The following is an 18,078-nucleotide window of genomic DNA, read 5'->3' on the forward strand; positions in this document are numbered from 1 at the left end:
GAAGTCTATTTTCATTAGTGGAAATGTTTGCTTCTTCATGCTGTCATTGAACAAGTTTTTTGTTTTGGAAAGGTATATAGTTATTTCTGATAAATGTGGTCAGATGGTTTGCTTGATAAGTGTTTTGGTTTAATGTTGTTTTCTTTTTCTAGGCATCTGGCAGGTGAGGTTGCAAAAGAGTGGCAGGAGTTAGATGAAAATGATAAGGCTCAGCATGAAATACTGCTCACTCTGGTAAAAGAGGTAGTTCCTTATAATATGGCTCATAATGCTGAGCATGAAGCTTGTGACCTCCTCATGGAGATTGAACATCTCAATATGCTGGAAGATTATATCGATGAAAATGCATATTCTAAAGTCTGCTTGTATTTAACAAGGTATGTTGTCATGATTCTGAAACTGTTACAAGATGAATTATCATATTAGTTGTAAGTTATCCTATGTACAGCTTTAGATATACCCTGAATTTGCTCAATATGTTTTAGCTTTTGCCTTATTGGAATGATGATTGATTCTTCAATGGGATCAAAGGTGTTCAAATAAAATTTGTTTCAACATGTTGTATAAAATTTTCACTTGGTACCTTCTATTAATTCTTATGTCCTTCCTGTAAACATTTATCTTATTAATCAGTACAAACTTGTCACTGCCATTCAGCCAATAAGGAGACATCTCAGTTATGTGTGTTGCAGCCCCCTCGTCAATCCTACAACAAATATCTAGAGGGTTTTGAGGCACATTGGTAGTGTCTCTATTTTTTAGCAGACGGCCCAGGTTCAAGCCCCGCCTGCTCCAGAGGTGTGCATTTAATACATTGGAACAGGGTTGTTAAAAATATCTAAAGAAATTCCTGTACCAGACCAAGTTAACTTCTCTACTTCCCAATTGCCAATCAAAGAACTATATTGATCACGTGTGACTTGGACTTGGGCACTAATTATTCGAAGACTCCAATTTGATTATTTCCCCCAATTTCTAGTTTCCTTTCCCTTGCAGATAGCATTTCATCTTGACTTTCTATTTACAATTTATATATCTATGACAAATTATAAACCAAGTGGTTTCTCTCCCAGATCGTTAAGAAATTCAGTTTCATGTGCATATGCAGCTCTCTTTGAATGGATGGATAGGAACTTAAACACAAGAAATCGATGCAGCATATGTTGCATCACTAAATTTTAGGTCAACCCATTAAGAATTGTTTATCTCACACTTTAGGTTTTACCAATTTGTGTTCACTTTTTTGTTGTACTTGATTGTATTACATATACCATCATTATTTCTTTTATAAATTGAACATGTTTGTGTAAAGAATGTACTGAAATTTTTTGTTACAAATTATACGGTCTTTTACTGAGTTTGCAAAATGAGACCTTGTGGTTGAATATTTGAACTTTGAACATGGTTTTTTTTGTGTATTGATTTCAAACTTGTCCTTCAAGTAGCTTTTTTCTTCAATTTTTTAGCTGCGTCAGTTATGTTCCTGAACCAGAGAATTCAGCATTGCTTCGATGTGCTCTTAGTATATTCCGAAAATTCAATCGCTACCCTGAGGCTCTGCGTCTTGCACTGATGTTAAATGACATGGAATTAGTTGAAGATATTTTTACTTCCTGTAAAGATGTGTATGTTATTTTAAATCCGTTTATGTTTGATTAATTATTAAAGTGTGGATGGTTGTATATAAACTGGGAAGTTGCACTTTTCACTGTCAGCTGATCCTTTCTCTATTAACAAATTTGTTTATATTTTCCTTTTCACTTTAAAAGTACTCATTTTTGATAAGCTATGATTCTCTACGTTTGTATTTTTCAAGTATTTTATCCTAATGACTTTACTTTTTCATGTTGATTATAATTGAGTAATACGCCATCTGCCATTTCTCCACCAATTTTCCAACTATCCAAATCCTGCTGTATCCTTTTATAAATTTTCCCACTGTCCACAACTCCATCAATTTTTGTGTTGTACTTACCAATCGCACCAACTATATTTTCATCCAAATCATTTAAACATTGTATAAACAACAGAGATCCTAATACTGATGCTTGTTGGAGCACCACTAGTCACAAACCTCCAGTCAGAAACACGCCCCTCCACAATCCTCTGTACTTTCTATGATCAAGTTAATTTTGTATCCAACTTGTCCACTCGTAATGAATCTTGTGCAGTTTAATGTAGTTTAATATTGTTCATTTATCTTGATTTACAGTGTTATTCAAAAGCAGGTAGCATTTATGTTGGGTCGCCATGGTGTGTTCTTAGAGCTAAATGAGGATGTGGAGGACTATGAAGATCTGACAGAGATAATGTCAAATGTTCAATTGAACAGCAACTTCTTGGCCCTTGCACGAGAGGTAAACCACATTTTAATTTGGCAAATGCATCTATTTAAAATCTGATGTCAAAAATAAGTTCTGCAGTGTCTTTAATTGGTGCCATGTTGAACTTAAACAAATGTGAAATATTAAATCCTTGTAGAAAACATTTTCTCCTTGTGGAGCTACAGTTTGACAGAAAAGCAGTTACTGTATTGTGGCTGACGTCCAACTGACTTTGATGTAGTGTGCATGCAAGACTGAATCATTTAATTGATGGTATATGGTGATAGCTGCGAAGTTGAGGGTTATTTGGATAAAGTGCCGAAGACCTTTTAAAGAGAATAGTGAATTACAGTACCATGAATGAGTGTGCTGACAGTGAGGGGCCCTGGTCAATGAATGCTAATCTCTCAATTAAGGAGGAAATTCACAGGCAAGCCCTTAGAAACTTGCTATGTAGTTAGATGCAGTGATGGATAAGAGAAATCATAAACATCTGTGGTGGACTGAACTGCAGTTACCTTTATTGAAAAGATTGTTCCTCAGTGATGTGCAAGCCTTCCACATCTTTACAAAAGATGAGGCTGAAGTATTTGCCTAAGTGGATGACCTATCTGTCACTCCTCTTAAACACTCCAACATCATAGATGCCAGTGAACTAATTTGATTTGCTTCATGTGTTATCAGAAATAGCTGAATGTGCTACAAAGGTAACATTCCAACAATGGTGCTGACCCATTAGTCTAGTCTCATTCATCTGCAGATTGATAGAAAGGGTTGCTGTCGGTGCTATCAAGCAACACTTAATTAACATTTGCCTGCTCGCTAGCTCTCAGTTTGGATTTCACCGGAGCCACTCAGCTCCTAACTTCATTACAGCATTGGTCCAAACATGGACAAAAGAGCTGAACCTCAAGTGGTGGAATGAAAATGACTATCCTTGATGTCAAGGGAGCATTTGACTGATTGTGACACCAAAGGCTTCTGGCAAAACTGAGGTCAGTGTGAATGGAGGGAGAAGACCTTCTGGTTGGACTCAAACATAGTACAAAGGATGATGGTTGTAGTTGTTGAAGGTCAATTTCTTCAGTCTCAGGACAAAGCCACAAGAGTTTCAACTATTCCTATATCGTAAGATCAGAAGTGAGTATATTCACTAATTGCATAATGTTTAGCACTATTTATAATCTCTCATATACTGAAATAGTCCATATAAGTATGTGGCAAAACCATGATAACATTCAGATTTGGACTGATGAATGATAAGTTGCTTTTGTGCCCATAAGTGCCAGGCAGAGATGACCTTCAACAGACAAATCAAAGGCTGGAAATTCTGGAGCAAGTAACTCATCTTATGACTCTCAATAGTGTTTCACCATCTGCAAAATACAAGAAAAGAGTTTAATTGAATGCCACTCTGTTTGTCTGGGTGGGTGTGTTTCCAACATCACAAGAAGCTCTACACCATCTAGACCAAAGCCCATTTAATTATCAGTCTGTTCACCACCATTGCACTGTAGCAACTCATCAAGGCTCCTTAGGCGACATCTTCCAAGCCTCTAACTTCTCCCACCAAATAGGAAAAGATCAAATATGTATGCGAATACTACTTACAAGTTGCCCTCCAAATCATACCATTTGACTTTGAACTCTATCGCCATTCTTTCATTGCTGTGGGGTAAACATCCTGGAAATCCTCCCTAATGGCACTGTGGGTGTACCTACACCAGTGCAGTGATTACAACTCAAGGTGGTGGCTCCTTCTCAAAGAAGCAGGAAAAGAAGGAAAGTACCAATTGCATCTTGTGAATTGTGTACATTGTTGCCAGTGTTGTGAAGGATGTGAATGTTGAAAATGTTGACGGGGCACCAATCAACATTATCTGCTTTGTCTCAAATGATGCATTCATCTAGACAAGTGGAAAGCATCTTATCGCACTCTTAACTTGTGCTTTACAGTTGATGGACGGGTTTTGTGCAGTCTGGAGGTGAGTTACTTACTGGAGAATTCCAACCTTTGATTTGATTTTGCAGCCACAACATTTGCATGGCTGCTCCCATTCAGTTTTTTTTGTCACTAGTAACCTAGCAGGGTGATGGTAATGAGAAATCAAGTGGTGGTAATGCCATTGAATGTCCTGGAGCAATGGTTCAATTCTCACTTGTTGGAGATGGTTGTTGCCTGGCATTGTGTATGGATATTATTTGTTGCTTATCAGCTGTCCAGGTCTCAGTATTTGAGGAGTCATGAATGTTGCTGCATTTTGTCAGTCATCAATGATTATCTCCATCTCTGATCCTATAATCATGGAAGGCCCAGAGAAATCCTACAATGATGTCATGCATCTGAGCTGATTGAACTCCAACCAAATTCCTTTGTGCTTGAAGTCTCCAGTGAATGGAAAGTTTTCTCTCCACCCTGATTCCTGTTGACTCCAGTCTTGCTAGAGCCCTTTGATGCCCAGTCTGTCAAATGTTGTCACTACAATGATCGATTATTCTTTAGTCAGAAGCTGCTTGGTGAACAACTTCACATCTAGAAAGGTCTCATGTTAGGCTTATGGCCACTTGATTGAGAGTGCCTAGCAAGACTCTGTTTTAATTGTGTGGTTATACATGTCAACAATTGCTTGATTTTTACAGTGTTTACCGTAGAAAAGTACTGTAAGACACTTCACTGTGATATCAAGAAAAATTTTCCCTGACCCAAAACAGGAAGGTTAGAAAAAAGGGCCAAAAGTCTTAGAACCTTAAAGATTGTTGGAAAGGTAGAGGGAGCCAGTTTGACTATGGAGTTGATATGAGTGTTTGAGTGTCAAGTATATGTGAAGGCTGAAGGTAGAGTCACAACAGTGGAGTGAAAAGATGAAGTTCGCACAAGGTGCACGTATTTTAGCAGATGCTAAAAGAGGTTAAAGATGGGGAATGGTCAGGTGAAAATTATATCAGGAAAAGAGGAAACAGTACTGGGTAAGAATCCAAGAGAGAAGCTGCAATTTATGAACATTTAAAATTATAAATTAAGACATGAGGAAATATTTATTTTCTCCCCAGTTGGACATTATGGAGCCTAAAGTGCCAGAGGACATATACAAAACACATTTAGAGAACAACCGTAAGTTCTATCAGTTTTGAAACTGGAATATTATAATCTTGACAATTTTTATTTCTATTAGTATAGGTTTGCATGTTTGTAAATCTGTAAAAGTTCAGCTGCTATCATGAATTATAAGAGTAAACTTGAAGTAATTTTGTCAATGTTGAATCTCGATATTTTTGTGCAATCTGTTTCTTGTGATGTTCTGTATCTGTGAAAAGTGCCATGACTAAAACAGGAGATGTGCTTTGTGTTCTATAGCCCCACAACTCCATATGTCACAAAATCAATATACTTGTTTTATCTTGTTCCTGATTTGGCTAATTGTATGCTTTCTCTGTTTTAGGGTTGGAATAAAAAGATCCACACACCACGTCACTTTAATAAACACAAAATTATTGATCTATTATTAAACAGGACTTTGGGCTCTTGTTAATGTTCTACTTTTGGACCAAATTGCCCAGGTTCAAAGCCCACCTGTTTCAAAGATGTGCCATAACACCCCTGTACAAGTTAGTCAAAAATACCTCACCATTGTTTTGTATGGCTGCAACATAATTTCAGTGCCCTTACACTCTAGTTCTCTAGATATCAATGCTAGCATTCCATTTAGCTCTCTGATTATTTTCTGCGCCTGTTTGTCTTCTCTTGAAAGAAATAATACAACTACTACTTCGAAATATTTTTTAAAATATGAATGACAAAAGTGCTTGCAAATGCCAAATAATATCATTTGCTTACATAGGTTTCTAACAAAACAACATATAATTTGAACAAATACAAAACCTGGAAACAGTGTAAATTAATTTGTTAGCATATTTTATCTCAGTGAGTCAATACTTGAACAGCTTCCACAAAAAAACATTTTTGTTTCTGTCAAATTAAGAAAGGTATGTGCACATTACATTCACAGGTATATGTATTGTAAATAACTTTTGCTATTTTCAGCTTCATCCATTGGGTTAGGTTTAATTTGTCCATAAGAAACATGCATGATAACTATCTGGAGGTCAAAAAATCCTATTGGGAAAGAAAAGTATTCATATAACAGATTTTATTTTGCTGGCAGGAACTATGTCTTTCTTGCTGCCAGTTGCAGTACAGTAATTAAGTTTAGTATAACCTTTAATGCTTGATCTTGTGTAAAACTCCATTAATATTTCCATCTTCATTACAATGGCCAAAGTGCACACGGTTGCCTTGATTTTCAGACAGTTTCCAGCAAAAATGCCAAATAGGTGACCCTGTTCTTTACCCAGCAAACTAGTGTCCTATTCATTTAATTCATCCCAGCCCCACTCGCAATGTCGTTGTCAGCAATATATCAAATGACACTTGCTTATCAATAACCTGCTGTATATTGTATGTTACAAAAGGACACTATTGTGCTTGTATGTGAAGTTGTCCTGACTTAATAGTCCGCAGACATTGGATTTAGAAACAAAAGATATTAATTTGAGCAAGGTACTGGAAGATCACTAGTGTTTGGAACATTCATACATCAACAGCTGGTCCTTAGTATGAAGAAAAGCAAATATTTGAATATAAGGGTGAAATCTTGGAATAGTTGTTGGGACCTTTTGCAAGTTGTTTACTCCATTACTACTGAGTTTTGAGAAGATTTGTTTGTAGCTCAGGTTGAGATTCTGGATGTAGGTTTGCACGCTGAACCTTCCAGCTCAGCGAACAAACTTACTCCATTACTAGTGGTGTATGTAGGAGTATTGTAGTGTGCTTCAGAAATAAATGTGACTAATAAAGCTAAATTTTACAGTTGGTATAACAAAACAAAAATGCAAGAGAAACACGGGAGGTCTATCAGCATTTGAGGAGAGAGAAGTAGAGTTAACATTTTATGTCTAGTCTGTTCCAAAGAAGAGAAACATAGTTTTTGTTTGAGAGAGAAAAACAAAAATTGCTGGAAAAGTTCCAGTCTGGCAGCATCTATAGAGAGAGGTTTTACTCTTTACTTCCTCCCCCGATTCTTCTGCATAAAAAACTACTTTTCTGTTCTGATGAGAAGTCATAGGACTCGAAACGTTAACTGATTTCTGTCCACAGGTGCTGCTTGACCTGAGCTTTTCCAGCAATTTTAGTTTTTGATTCTAATTTCCAGCATCCACAGGTCTTTGGGTTTTTATTTACTGTTTCACTCCACTGCTGCTGCCGACCTGCTGTGTTCTTCCAGCATTTGTTTTTATTTCAGATTTCTGGCATTGGCAATATTTAGCTTTTATTTTAACAGAACATTATAGCGCAGTACAGGCCCTTCGGCCCTCGCTGTTGTGCCGACCTGTGGAACCAATCTGAAGCCATCTAGCCTACACTATTCCATTCTCATCTGTATGCCTATACAATGACCATTTAAATGCCCTTAAAGTTGGTGACTCTACTACTATTGCTGGCAGTGCGTTCCATGTCCCTACTACTGAGTAGAGAAACTACCTCTGGCATCTGTCCAATATCTATCACCCCTCAATTTAAAGCTATGTCCCCTCGTGCTAGCCATCACCATCCAAGGGAAAAGGCTCTCACTGTCCAACCTATCTAACCCTCTGATTATCTTATGTTGCAATTAAGTCACACCTCAGCCTTCTCTGTAATGAAAACAACTTCAAGTCCCTCAGCCTTTCCTTGAACAACCTTCTCTCCATACCAGGCAACATCCTAGTAAATCTCCTCTGAGCCCTTTCCAAAGCTTCTACATCCTTCCAATAATGCGGTGACCAAAACTGTATGCAATACTCCAAATGTGGCCACACCAGAGTTTTGTGCAGCTGCAGCATGATCTCATGGTTCCGAAACTCAGGGCTACTTTAAAATTAAAGCAAAAGTTTGCTTTTGTTATAGGTTTTGGCAGCACTGGCTCCCAGATTGATTCTGCTCGTATGAACCTTGCTTCTTCATTTGTCAATGGTTTCGTAAATGCTGCATTTGGACAAGATAAACTGTTGACAGAAGATGGTAATAAATGGCTGTACAAAAATAAAGACCATGGTGAGTATCGTGTGAAAGCTGTTAAAATCCCAAGTATGATGTGCTGGCGGTGTGACTGATGTATTTTACTCTTTATTTTCAGGCATGCTAAGTGCTGCAGCTTCATTGGGAATGATACTACTTTGGGATGTTGATGGTGGTTTAACGCAAATTGACAAGTATTTGTATTCTTCAGAAGACTACATTAAGGTGATTCATATATTCCAAATATATTTTATTTTTTTAAACTTATTTGATTGGTTCACTTATTTTGCTTTTTCACAGTTGGTAAGTGTTGACATCAGTGTTTTTAAAAATTGTCCACTTTAATGCAGTTCTGCTAATGGTTAACTGATCTATTCACGAACATTAACTTATGTACTGGTATTTCCTATTTAGGGTGTTTCAAAAAAGATGATGATCAGGTATACTACTGTCCTGAAGGAATTAAGTTGTTTGATTATGCCACCAATATTGCTTGCATTGTTATTAGTATGGTGGTTCTATACTAATTGAATTGTTTCTTTCTCAAATTTGTTAACATTCCTAATTTTCAGTCCCACCACATTGCTTTGGGAGATTTTTTTTCCAAATCCATGGATAATTTACATTTTCAATGAATCTGCTTTATGTATCTATATGTTTAATGTCCTAAAGTTCCCAGATGTTGTAGCCAATTATGATAGGGTTATAGATTTCTTCCTGATCATGTTTTGATTAGAAAGGTTTTGCATTTGAAATTTGTGAATAAAGTGAATGTTTTTAGAAGAACAGTTAGGAGTATAATCAAATAATTTTAATTATTTTTTAAAACAATTAAATTGTGCTTCCATCACTGTTTGTAAACTTGTATACTTGCTGGTTTAGCTAGAAACTAAAATGAACAAAATGCCATGTTGAAAGTTTTAATGCCACAATGATTGAAATGATTTTTAATGCACTTGTTGATAAGTATTAACAATGCAGATGCAGTGTTCTGTTTTGGTTTTGATCTTCATATTCTAGATCAAGATTCACTTAAGATCAGTTTTCAAGCCTCTTGAGCACACTAAAAATTATCCATTTTTTGGATCAAAACATTTTCTGAATGGGATCTGTAAACATTTTAGATATAATCTTTGGATAACTGCTAGAATAGTGAATATGAAACAAATATATTTAAGTTCTGATATAGTTTCTCCAGCTACTTTTATTCAAGTTGAATTCCTTTTTTTATTTTGTGGGATATTAGCATCATAGACTGCTATTGAGCAGTATCACTGATGCTTAGTTTGGGTTTTGGCAGGGTCATTGAGCTTCTGATGTCATTGCAACCTCTGTCTTAATCTGAACAAAAGAACTCAACTCCACAGGTGAGATGACAGTGATAGTCTTTGATATCAAGGCAGTATTTAACAGAATATGATACTGAGAAACCCTGGCACAGGTGAGTTGAACGGAATTTCTCTGCTGGTTGGATTCATACCCAGGGCAAAGGAAGATGGTTGTGTAGTTCAAGGTTCTTCATCTCAGTTTCAGGACATCTCTGTAGGAGAACCTTAGAAATATTCAAGGCTGAAGCATCTTCAGCTGCTTCTCTCCATCATGACGTCAGAAGTTGCAATATTCACTCTTGGATGATTGCACGTATTTAGTACCATTTATTACTCCTCAGATACTGAATTAACCATCTCTATATTTAGCTTGTTCTACGTCTTGGACGTCCAAGCTCAGACTAGTAAATAGTAGCATTCGAGAGACAAGTGCTATACAATAACTATCTCAAACGTGAGAGAATCTAACCATCTCCCGTTAATGTTCAATGGTATTATCCGCACTAAGTCCCCCATTTTCAATATCTGGGGTTTACCATTGACCAGAAATGGAACTGGACCACTCAGATAATTATGGTAACTTCAAGAGCAGGTCAGAGGCTAGGAATTCTGTAGCATGTAACCTTTTAGCCTGTCTACAACATACAAGATACAAGTCAGAATCTTGATGAAATATGCTCGCATGTCCCTTAAAAGGCTTGATATGATCCAGGACAAAATGGACTGTTTGAAAGACATCCCATCTACCATGTCCAACTTTCACTCCACCACCAACTCGTGGTGACAGTAATGTGTGCTGTCTAGAAGTTGTACAGTAGCAGTTCACCAAGGCATCTTCAGTTTCCAAAACCATGATGACTGCCTCCTAAAGAGACAAAAGCAAAAGATGCACAAAGGAACCACCTGCAAGTTCCCATCGACATCTCTTATGATCCAGACATAGCCCGATCTTTGCAGCAAATGTTAGTTGCTGGAAGAACTCCGGCTCAGAGTTGATGATCTTGAATCTGAGCTTCAAACATTGTGGCACACCCGAGAGGGGGAGAGCCTCCTGTTCGCTTTGTTTCAGGAGGCAGTCACACCTGGGAGATTAAGTAATTCTCATTCAGTTAGTGATCAGGGACATCAAAGTGTGACTGTAAGTAAGGCCTCTAGGGGGAACCTGAGTTCAGGAGTGCAGGAGCCTCAGCCCTTGACCTTGTCCAACAGGTATGAGATTCTTGCTCCCTGTACGGATGAGGAAAAGGACTGTGGACAGGATAAGCCAGCTGACCACAGCACCATGGTGCAGAAGGCCAATCAAGAGGGGGGAGCAAAAAGACAAGTAGTTGTTATAGGGGATTCTATAATTAGGGGGACAGATAGTATCCTATGCAAGCCGGATCGGGAATCTCGTATGGTGTGTTGCCTGCCCGGTGCCAGGGTGCAGGACGTCTCCGACCAGCTTGAAAGGATATTGGAGCGGGAGTGGGAGGATCCAGTTATTGTGGTCTATGTTAGGACTAACAACATAGGCAAAGCTAGGGCGGAGGACCTGTTTGGGGACTATCAAGCACTAGGAAGGAAATTGAAGTACAGGTCCTCAAGGGTCATAATCTCCAGATTACTGCCCGAGCCACGTGCCAATTGGCATAGGGATAAGAAAATTAGGGAAGTAAACATGTGGCTAAGGGATTGGTGTGGGAAAGAGGGATTCCACTTCATGGGGCATTGGCATCAGTTTTGGAACCGGGGTGGATCTGTACGGACGGTCTCCACCTGAACTGATCTGGTACCAGTGTTCTAGCGAAGAGGATAAATAGGGTGATCAGTAGGACTTTAAACTTCTGAGTTGGGGGGAAGGGAAAGTGAAAGCGACAGGGAGTATGGAGTTAAATGGAAAGATAAGCAGGAGGATAACATGTATGCAGGTGGATTTAAGCTTGAGGCAGACTAGGAATGCAACAAAAAGGAAGGATAACTTAGGACATCTTATGACTTCCAATATCTCTAATGATAAGAAAGTTAGCATTAAGGCAATTTACCTGAATGCTCGTAGCATTCGTAATAAAGTAGATGAACTAACAGCACAGATCTTCGTGAATGATTATGATGTGGTAGGCATCACAGAGACATGCCTGCAGGAGGTTCAGGACTGGCAGTTAAACATCCAAGGATTTATAACTTATCGAAAAGACAGGGAGGTGGGCAGAGGGGGCGGGGTGGCCTTGTTAGTTAAGAACAAAATTAAATCTATGGCACTGAATGACATAGGGTCGGATGATGTGGAGTCTGTGTGGGTGGAATTGAGGAACCACAAAGGCAAAAAAAACCATAATGGGAGTTATGTACAGACCACCTAACAGTGGTCAGGAGCAGGGGCGCAACATGTACCGGGAAATAGAGAAGGTATGTCAGAAAGGCAAGGTCACGGTGATCATGGGGGACTTCAATATGCAGGTGGATTGGGTAAGTAATGTAGCCAGTGGATCCAAAGAAAAGGAATTCTTGGAATGCTTACAGAATGGCTTTTTGGAACAGCTTGTCATGGAGCCCACAAGGGAGCAGGCTATTCTGGACCTAGTGCTATGTAATGAACCAGACTTTATAAAAGATCTTAAAGTAAGGGAACACTTAGGAAGCAGCGACCATAATATGGTAGAGTTCAGTCTGCAGTTTGAAAGAGAGAAGGCAAAATCGGATGTAATGGTGTTACAGGTAAATAAAGGTAATTACGAGGGCATGAGAGAGGACTGGAAGCAGAGCCTATCGGGGAAAACAGTAGAGCAAAAATGGCAGGAGTTTGTAGGTATAATTGAGGACACTGTACAGAGGTTCATCCCTAAGAAAAGAAAGATTATCCGGGGAGGGATTAGACAGCCATGGCTGACAAAGGAAGTCAGGAAATGTATCAAAGAAAAAGAGAGATCCTATAAAGTGGCCAAGAGCACTGGGAAATCAGAAGATTGGGAAGGCTACAAAAACAAACAGCGTATAACAAAGAGAGAAATAAGGAAGGAGAGGATCAAATATGAAGGTAGGCTAGCCAGTAATATTAGAAATGATAGTAAAAGTTTCTTTCAATACATAAGAAACAAACGACAGGCAAAAGTAGACATTGGGCCACTTCACACTGATGCTGGAAGGCTAGTGATGGGAGATAAGGAAATGGCTGGAGAACTTAATAAGTACTTTGCGTCAGTCTTCACAGTGGAAGACATGAGTAATATCTCAACAATTAAAGGGAGTCAGGGGGCTGAGTTGAGTATGGTTGCCATTACAAAAGAGAGTGCTAGAAAGCTAAAAGGTCTTAAAATTGACAAATCTCCTGGCCCCGATGGGTTACATCCTAGAGTTCTGAGGGAGGTGGCTGAGGAAATAGCGGAGGCATTGGTTGAGATCTTTCAAAAGTCACTGGAGTCAGGGAAAGTCCCGGATGATTGGAAGATCGCTGTTGTAACCCCCTTGTTCAAGAAAGGATCAAGACAAAAGTTGGAAAATTATAGGCCAATTAGCCTAACCTCGATTGTTGGTAAAATTCTAGAATCCATCGTCAAGGGTGAGGTTTCTAAATTCTTGGAAGAGCAGGGTCAGATTAGAATAAGTCAACATGGATTTAGTAAGCGGAAGTCGTGCCTGACAAACCTGGTTAGAATTTTTTGAAGAGGTGACGAGTAGGTTAGACCAGGGAAACCCAGTGGATGTGTATCTAGACTTCCGAAAGGCCTTTGATAAGGTGCCACACGGGAGGCTGCTGCGTAAGGTACCACACGGGAGGCTGCAGCCCATGGTGTTCGAGGTGAGCTACTGGCATGGATTGAGTATTGGCTGTCTGACAGAAGGCAGAGAGTTGGGATAAAAGGTTCTTTTTTGGAATGGCAGCCGGTGACAAGCAGTGTCCCACAGGGTTCAGTGTTGGGGCCGCAGCTGTTCACATATATTAATGATCTGGATGAAGGGACTGGGGGCATTCTAGCGAAGTTTGCCAATGATACGACTGGCAGGTAGTACTGAGGAAGTGGGGAGGCTGCAGAAGGATATAGACAGTTTGGGAGAGTGGTCCAGGAAATGGCTGATGAAATTCAACGTGAGCAAATGCGAGGTCTTGCACTTTGGGAAAAAGAATACAAGCATGGACTACTTTCTAAACGGTGAGAAAATTCGTAAAGCCAAAGTACAAAGGGATCTGGGAGTGCACGTCGAGGATTCTCTAAAGTTAAACATGCAGGTTGAATCTGTGATTAAGAAAGCGAATGCAATGTTGTCATTTATCTCAAGAGGATTGGAATATAAAAACAGCGATGTGCTACTGAGCCTTTATAAAGCTCTGATTAGGCCCCATTTGGAGTACTGTGTCCAGTTTTGGGCCCCACACCTCAGGAAGGACATATTGGCACTGGAGCGTGTCTAGCGGAGATTCACACGGATGATCCCTGGAATGGCAGGTCTAACATACGAGGAACGGCTGAGGAGCCTGGGATTGTATTCATTGAAGTTTAGAAGGTTAAGGGAGATCTAATAGAAACTTACAAGATAATACATGGCTTGGAAAGGGTGGATGCTAAGAAATTGTTTCCGTTAGGCGAGGAGACTAGAACCCGTGGGCACAGCCTTAGAATTAGAGAGGGTAAATTCAAAACAGAAATGTGGAGACGTTTCTTCAGCCAGAGAGTGGTGGACCTGTGGAATTCATTGCCGCAGAGTGCAGTGGAGGCCGGGACGCTAAATGGCTTCAAGGCCGGGATTGATAAATTCTTGATGTCACAAGGAATTAAGGGCTATGGGGAGAATGCTCGTAAGTGGAGTTGAAATGCACATCAGCCATGATTAAATGGTGGAGTGGACTCGATGGGCCGAATGGCCTTACTTCCACTCCTCTGTCTTATGATCTTGACGATCCCTCACTTGCTGGAACTTGGTTCATAGCAGCCCTGAGGGCTTGGCGACATCCTGCAGCCGTTCAAGACAACAGCTTATATTCACATTCTGAGCACCATCTGAGTGAAATTGTCAGTTCAGCAATCCTATTTCTTTGCCTGTTAATCTGAGTTTTTATAGCTTTCTGTTCTATTGATTCGCCTCAGGCGATTGACTGTATGGAGTTTGCACATTCTCCCCGTGTCTGCGTGGGTTTCCTCCAGGTGCTCCGGTTTCCTCCCACAGTCCAAAGATGTGCAGGTCAGGTGAATTGGCCATGCTAAATTGCCAGTAGTGTTAGGTAAGGGGTAGATGTAGGGGTATGGGTGGGTTGTGATTCGGCGGGGCGGTGTGGACTTGTTGGGCCGAAGGGCCTGTTTCCACACTGTAAGTAATCTAATCTAATCTAATCTAATCTAATCTAATCTAATCTAATCTAATTTCATTTGTAGTGGTACTACATAGTGTTATGATCCCAGATGGTGCTAATACTGGAGAGGTCAAATCCAATACTGAAAACCATAAGTTTTCCTTAATATTTTTCTGACTGTGGAGGTGAATCAATAATTATATACACAAGAGCTGCCAATGAACTTTTAACATTGCATAAACATTTATAACACAAGAAGAAAGAAACAAACTAATTTTAGACAAGAACTGTTAGAACAATCTGTCACATTCCCAAAAGCACTTGTATTTTAAAAAAAATACAGGTCTAGCCTGTAACGTTCATGTCCCATCAGCTAAAATTTTAAAAAGACGTAGTATAATTTATAGCGCAATGGTGGTGAATGACTTCAGACCAATCCACATGGTGTAGTGATTTAGGTATAACTGAGTGCTTTGTTAATCATTGTCCGGTATTTTGGCTAACTGTTACTATGGTAGTGGATTTAGAGTTACATTTCGGCCAGGTTGATTAAGATATCAGGTTTCTTCCCTGAAGGACACCAGTGAACCATTTGGGCTATTATGACATTTTGGTCATTTCATCGTTAGTTTAATCAATAGAAAGATGAACTTTCTATTCTAGAATAATTAATTGAATTGATGGGATTTGAACTTTTCTTTTGAAGCAGTAATGTGGGCCTTAATAGGATAGAAATGTTACAGGCATTCTGCCCCACAACCCCCAAAAAAAAGTGCTCAGAAGAATGCAAGTCCTGAGTGATATCACCATGGTAATTTTATAATGTGTATCTATTTGATCAAACTGCTAATCGTCTATGTCTTCTCTTCCAGTCTGGTGCCTTGCTTGCATGTGGTATTGTAAATTCTGGTGTACGGAATGAGTGTGATCCAGCACTTGCGCTTCTTTCAGACTATGTCCTCCACAGCAGTAATACAATGAGAATTGGAGCCATCTTTGGGTAAGTTTTTTTTAAATTTGCACATCTGTGTACTGTTCTTCCAACTGGTCTCAAAGGTATCTTTTCGCTGCTGCGTTTAATTTCTGTTAACTTTAAAATAGTCCAACATTAGGAGTACACATCTTTCCATTTGTTAGCAAAATTTGTATTGGAAAGTTGGCTATTGTGTACAATATGTTTATTGAAGAAATAGGTTCCTGGGTGCTCCTTGAATTATGATTGAAATATGCGAGGTTTTGTAACCAAGTAGCTTAATACTAACTCTTTCTTATGTTACAAGAGATAAGGTAAGGATTGATGGATAAGAGGATGCAATGCTGGAGGCAAAAGGCATATAATGATTGACAGTGGTGGCCATTCATAGAACAATAACTCAAAGATCTCAATGGTAGATACTCGAAAACTTAAATGAAGATCAGTCCGACAACAGCCCTCAATGTTAAAGCATTTAGACACTACAGCATCGGCTACTGTGTGTACAGATCTACAAATGGGTATTTAATACCCAGAAAAGAGGGCTACTTTTTTTTGATATTAAAAAAATTGAAGTTCTTTATCTGAGTTCTTGCAGTTCAACTTCACGGAAGACAGCCCTTCAAACCTAATTATTAATATCAACCTACTGAACCTTTACTGGGCTGCCTCCATTGAAAATATATATTTAGTCATAGAGATGTACAGCACGAAACAGACCCTTTGGTCCAACTTATCCATGCCGACCAGATGTTCCAACCCAATCTAGTCCTACCTGCTAGCACCTGGCCCATATCCCTCCAAACCCTTCCTATTCATATACCTATCCAGTTGCCTTTTAAATATTGCAATTGTACCAGCGTCCACCACTTCCTCTGGCAGCTCATCCCATACATGTACCATCCTCTGCATGAAAATGTTGCCCCTTAGGTCTCTTTTATGTCTTTCACCTCTCATCCTAAACCTATGCCCTCTAGTTCTGGACTCTCCGACCCCAGGGAAAACGCTTTGTCTATCTATCCTATCCATGCCCCACATGATTTTATAAACTTCGACAAGGTCACCCCTCAGCCTCCGACGCTCCAGGGAAAACAGCCCTAGCCTATTCAACATCTCCCTATAGCTCAAATCCTCCAAGGTAGGTAAAGGACAGAATAGAGTGGTGAATCTATGGAACTGATTGCCACAGAAGACTGTGGAGGCCAGGTCATCAACTATATTTAAGACTGAGATAGGTAGGTTCCTGAGGATCAAGGGTACGGGGAGAAGGCGGGAGAATGGGGTTGAGAAACTTATCAGCCATGATTGAATGGCGGAGCAGACTTGATGGATTGAATGGCATAATTTCTGCTCCTGTCTTATGGTCTTATGTTTGTAAACAATTGTGGCCCAAGCACTGATCCTGTGGCACTCCACTAGTTATAGGTTGACATTGTAAAAATTACCTTTATTTTTAAAACTCTGCCTTCTCCGAGGTAGGCAGTCCTGTACCCGTACTAATATATTACCTCCAACATCATGGGCTCTTTAATATGTTGTACTTCATCCATTGCTTCCCCTTTATCACAGTTGTTCCCTCCTCAGAATTCTCATACTTTTGTCAGGTGCAATTTTGCCTTCATGGGGATATAGCTGACTCTACGTGATCGTATTTTGTACTTCTAAATGCTCTACTATTTAATTCTGTATGATAGACTCTTAACAATAACAGGTGTTAAATAACTGGCCTATAGTCACCTGCTTTTTGTCGTCTTCCCTTTTTGAACAAATAAGTTACATTGGCAGTTTTCCAGAATATTAAGGATTCTTGGAAGGTTGCTATCAGTGCATCCACGATCTCATTAGCTACTTTCTCAAGTTTCCCAGGATGCAAGCCATCAGTTTCAGGGGACTCACCAGGCTTTAGCTCCACTAGTTTACCCAGTACTTCTTCTCTAGTGATAATTATCATACTTGTTTCTTCTCAACCTTTTGGAATGGTATTACTGTCATCCACCATGAAGACTGATAAAAAGTATTTATTCAAATCCTTTGCTGTTACCTGATTCCCTATTAATATTTCCCCATACACATTGTCTAAGGAGTCTATGGTCATTTTGGCTCCTCTCCTCTTGTTTATACATTTCAAGAAG

General features: G+C 39.4%; 1 protein-coding gene across 1 annotated transcript in view; it reads left to right on the forward strand.

The window, feature by feature from the left end:
* The window catches only part of psmd2 (proteasome 26S subunit ubiquitin receptor, non-ATPase 2), an 80,461-nt gene that overhangs the window by 14,652 nt on the left and 47,731 nt on the right, over positions 1-18,078 (forward strand). Inside the window, exons 5-11 of the mRNA XM_043702323.2 lie at positions 153-377; positions 1,467-1,625; positions 2,213-2,357; positions 5,376-5,436; positions 8,269-8,415; positions 8,498-8,604; positions 15,846-15,973. Of these exons, the coding sequence (XP_043558258.1) occupies positions 153-377; positions 1,467-1,625; positions 2,213-2,357; positions 5,376-5,436; positions 8,269-8,415; positions 8,498-8,604; positions 15,846-15,973 (972 nt within the window). The remainder of the gene's footprint in view (positions 1-152; positions 378-1,466; positions 1,626-2,212; positions 2,358-5,375; positions 5,437-8,268; positions 8,416-8,497; positions 8,605-15,845; positions 15,974-18,078) is intronic.

Source organism: Chiloscyllium plagiosum, unplaced genomic scaffold (genome assembly GCF_037043375.1).
Source record: "Chiloscyllium plagiosum isolate Xiang-an unplaced genomic scaffold, Cpla_swu_hap1 HiC_scaffold_13, whole genome shotgun sequence".
NCBI lineage: Eukaryota > Metazoa > Chordata > Chondrichthyes > Orectolobiformes > Hemiscylliidae > Chiloscyllium > Chiloscyllium plagiosum.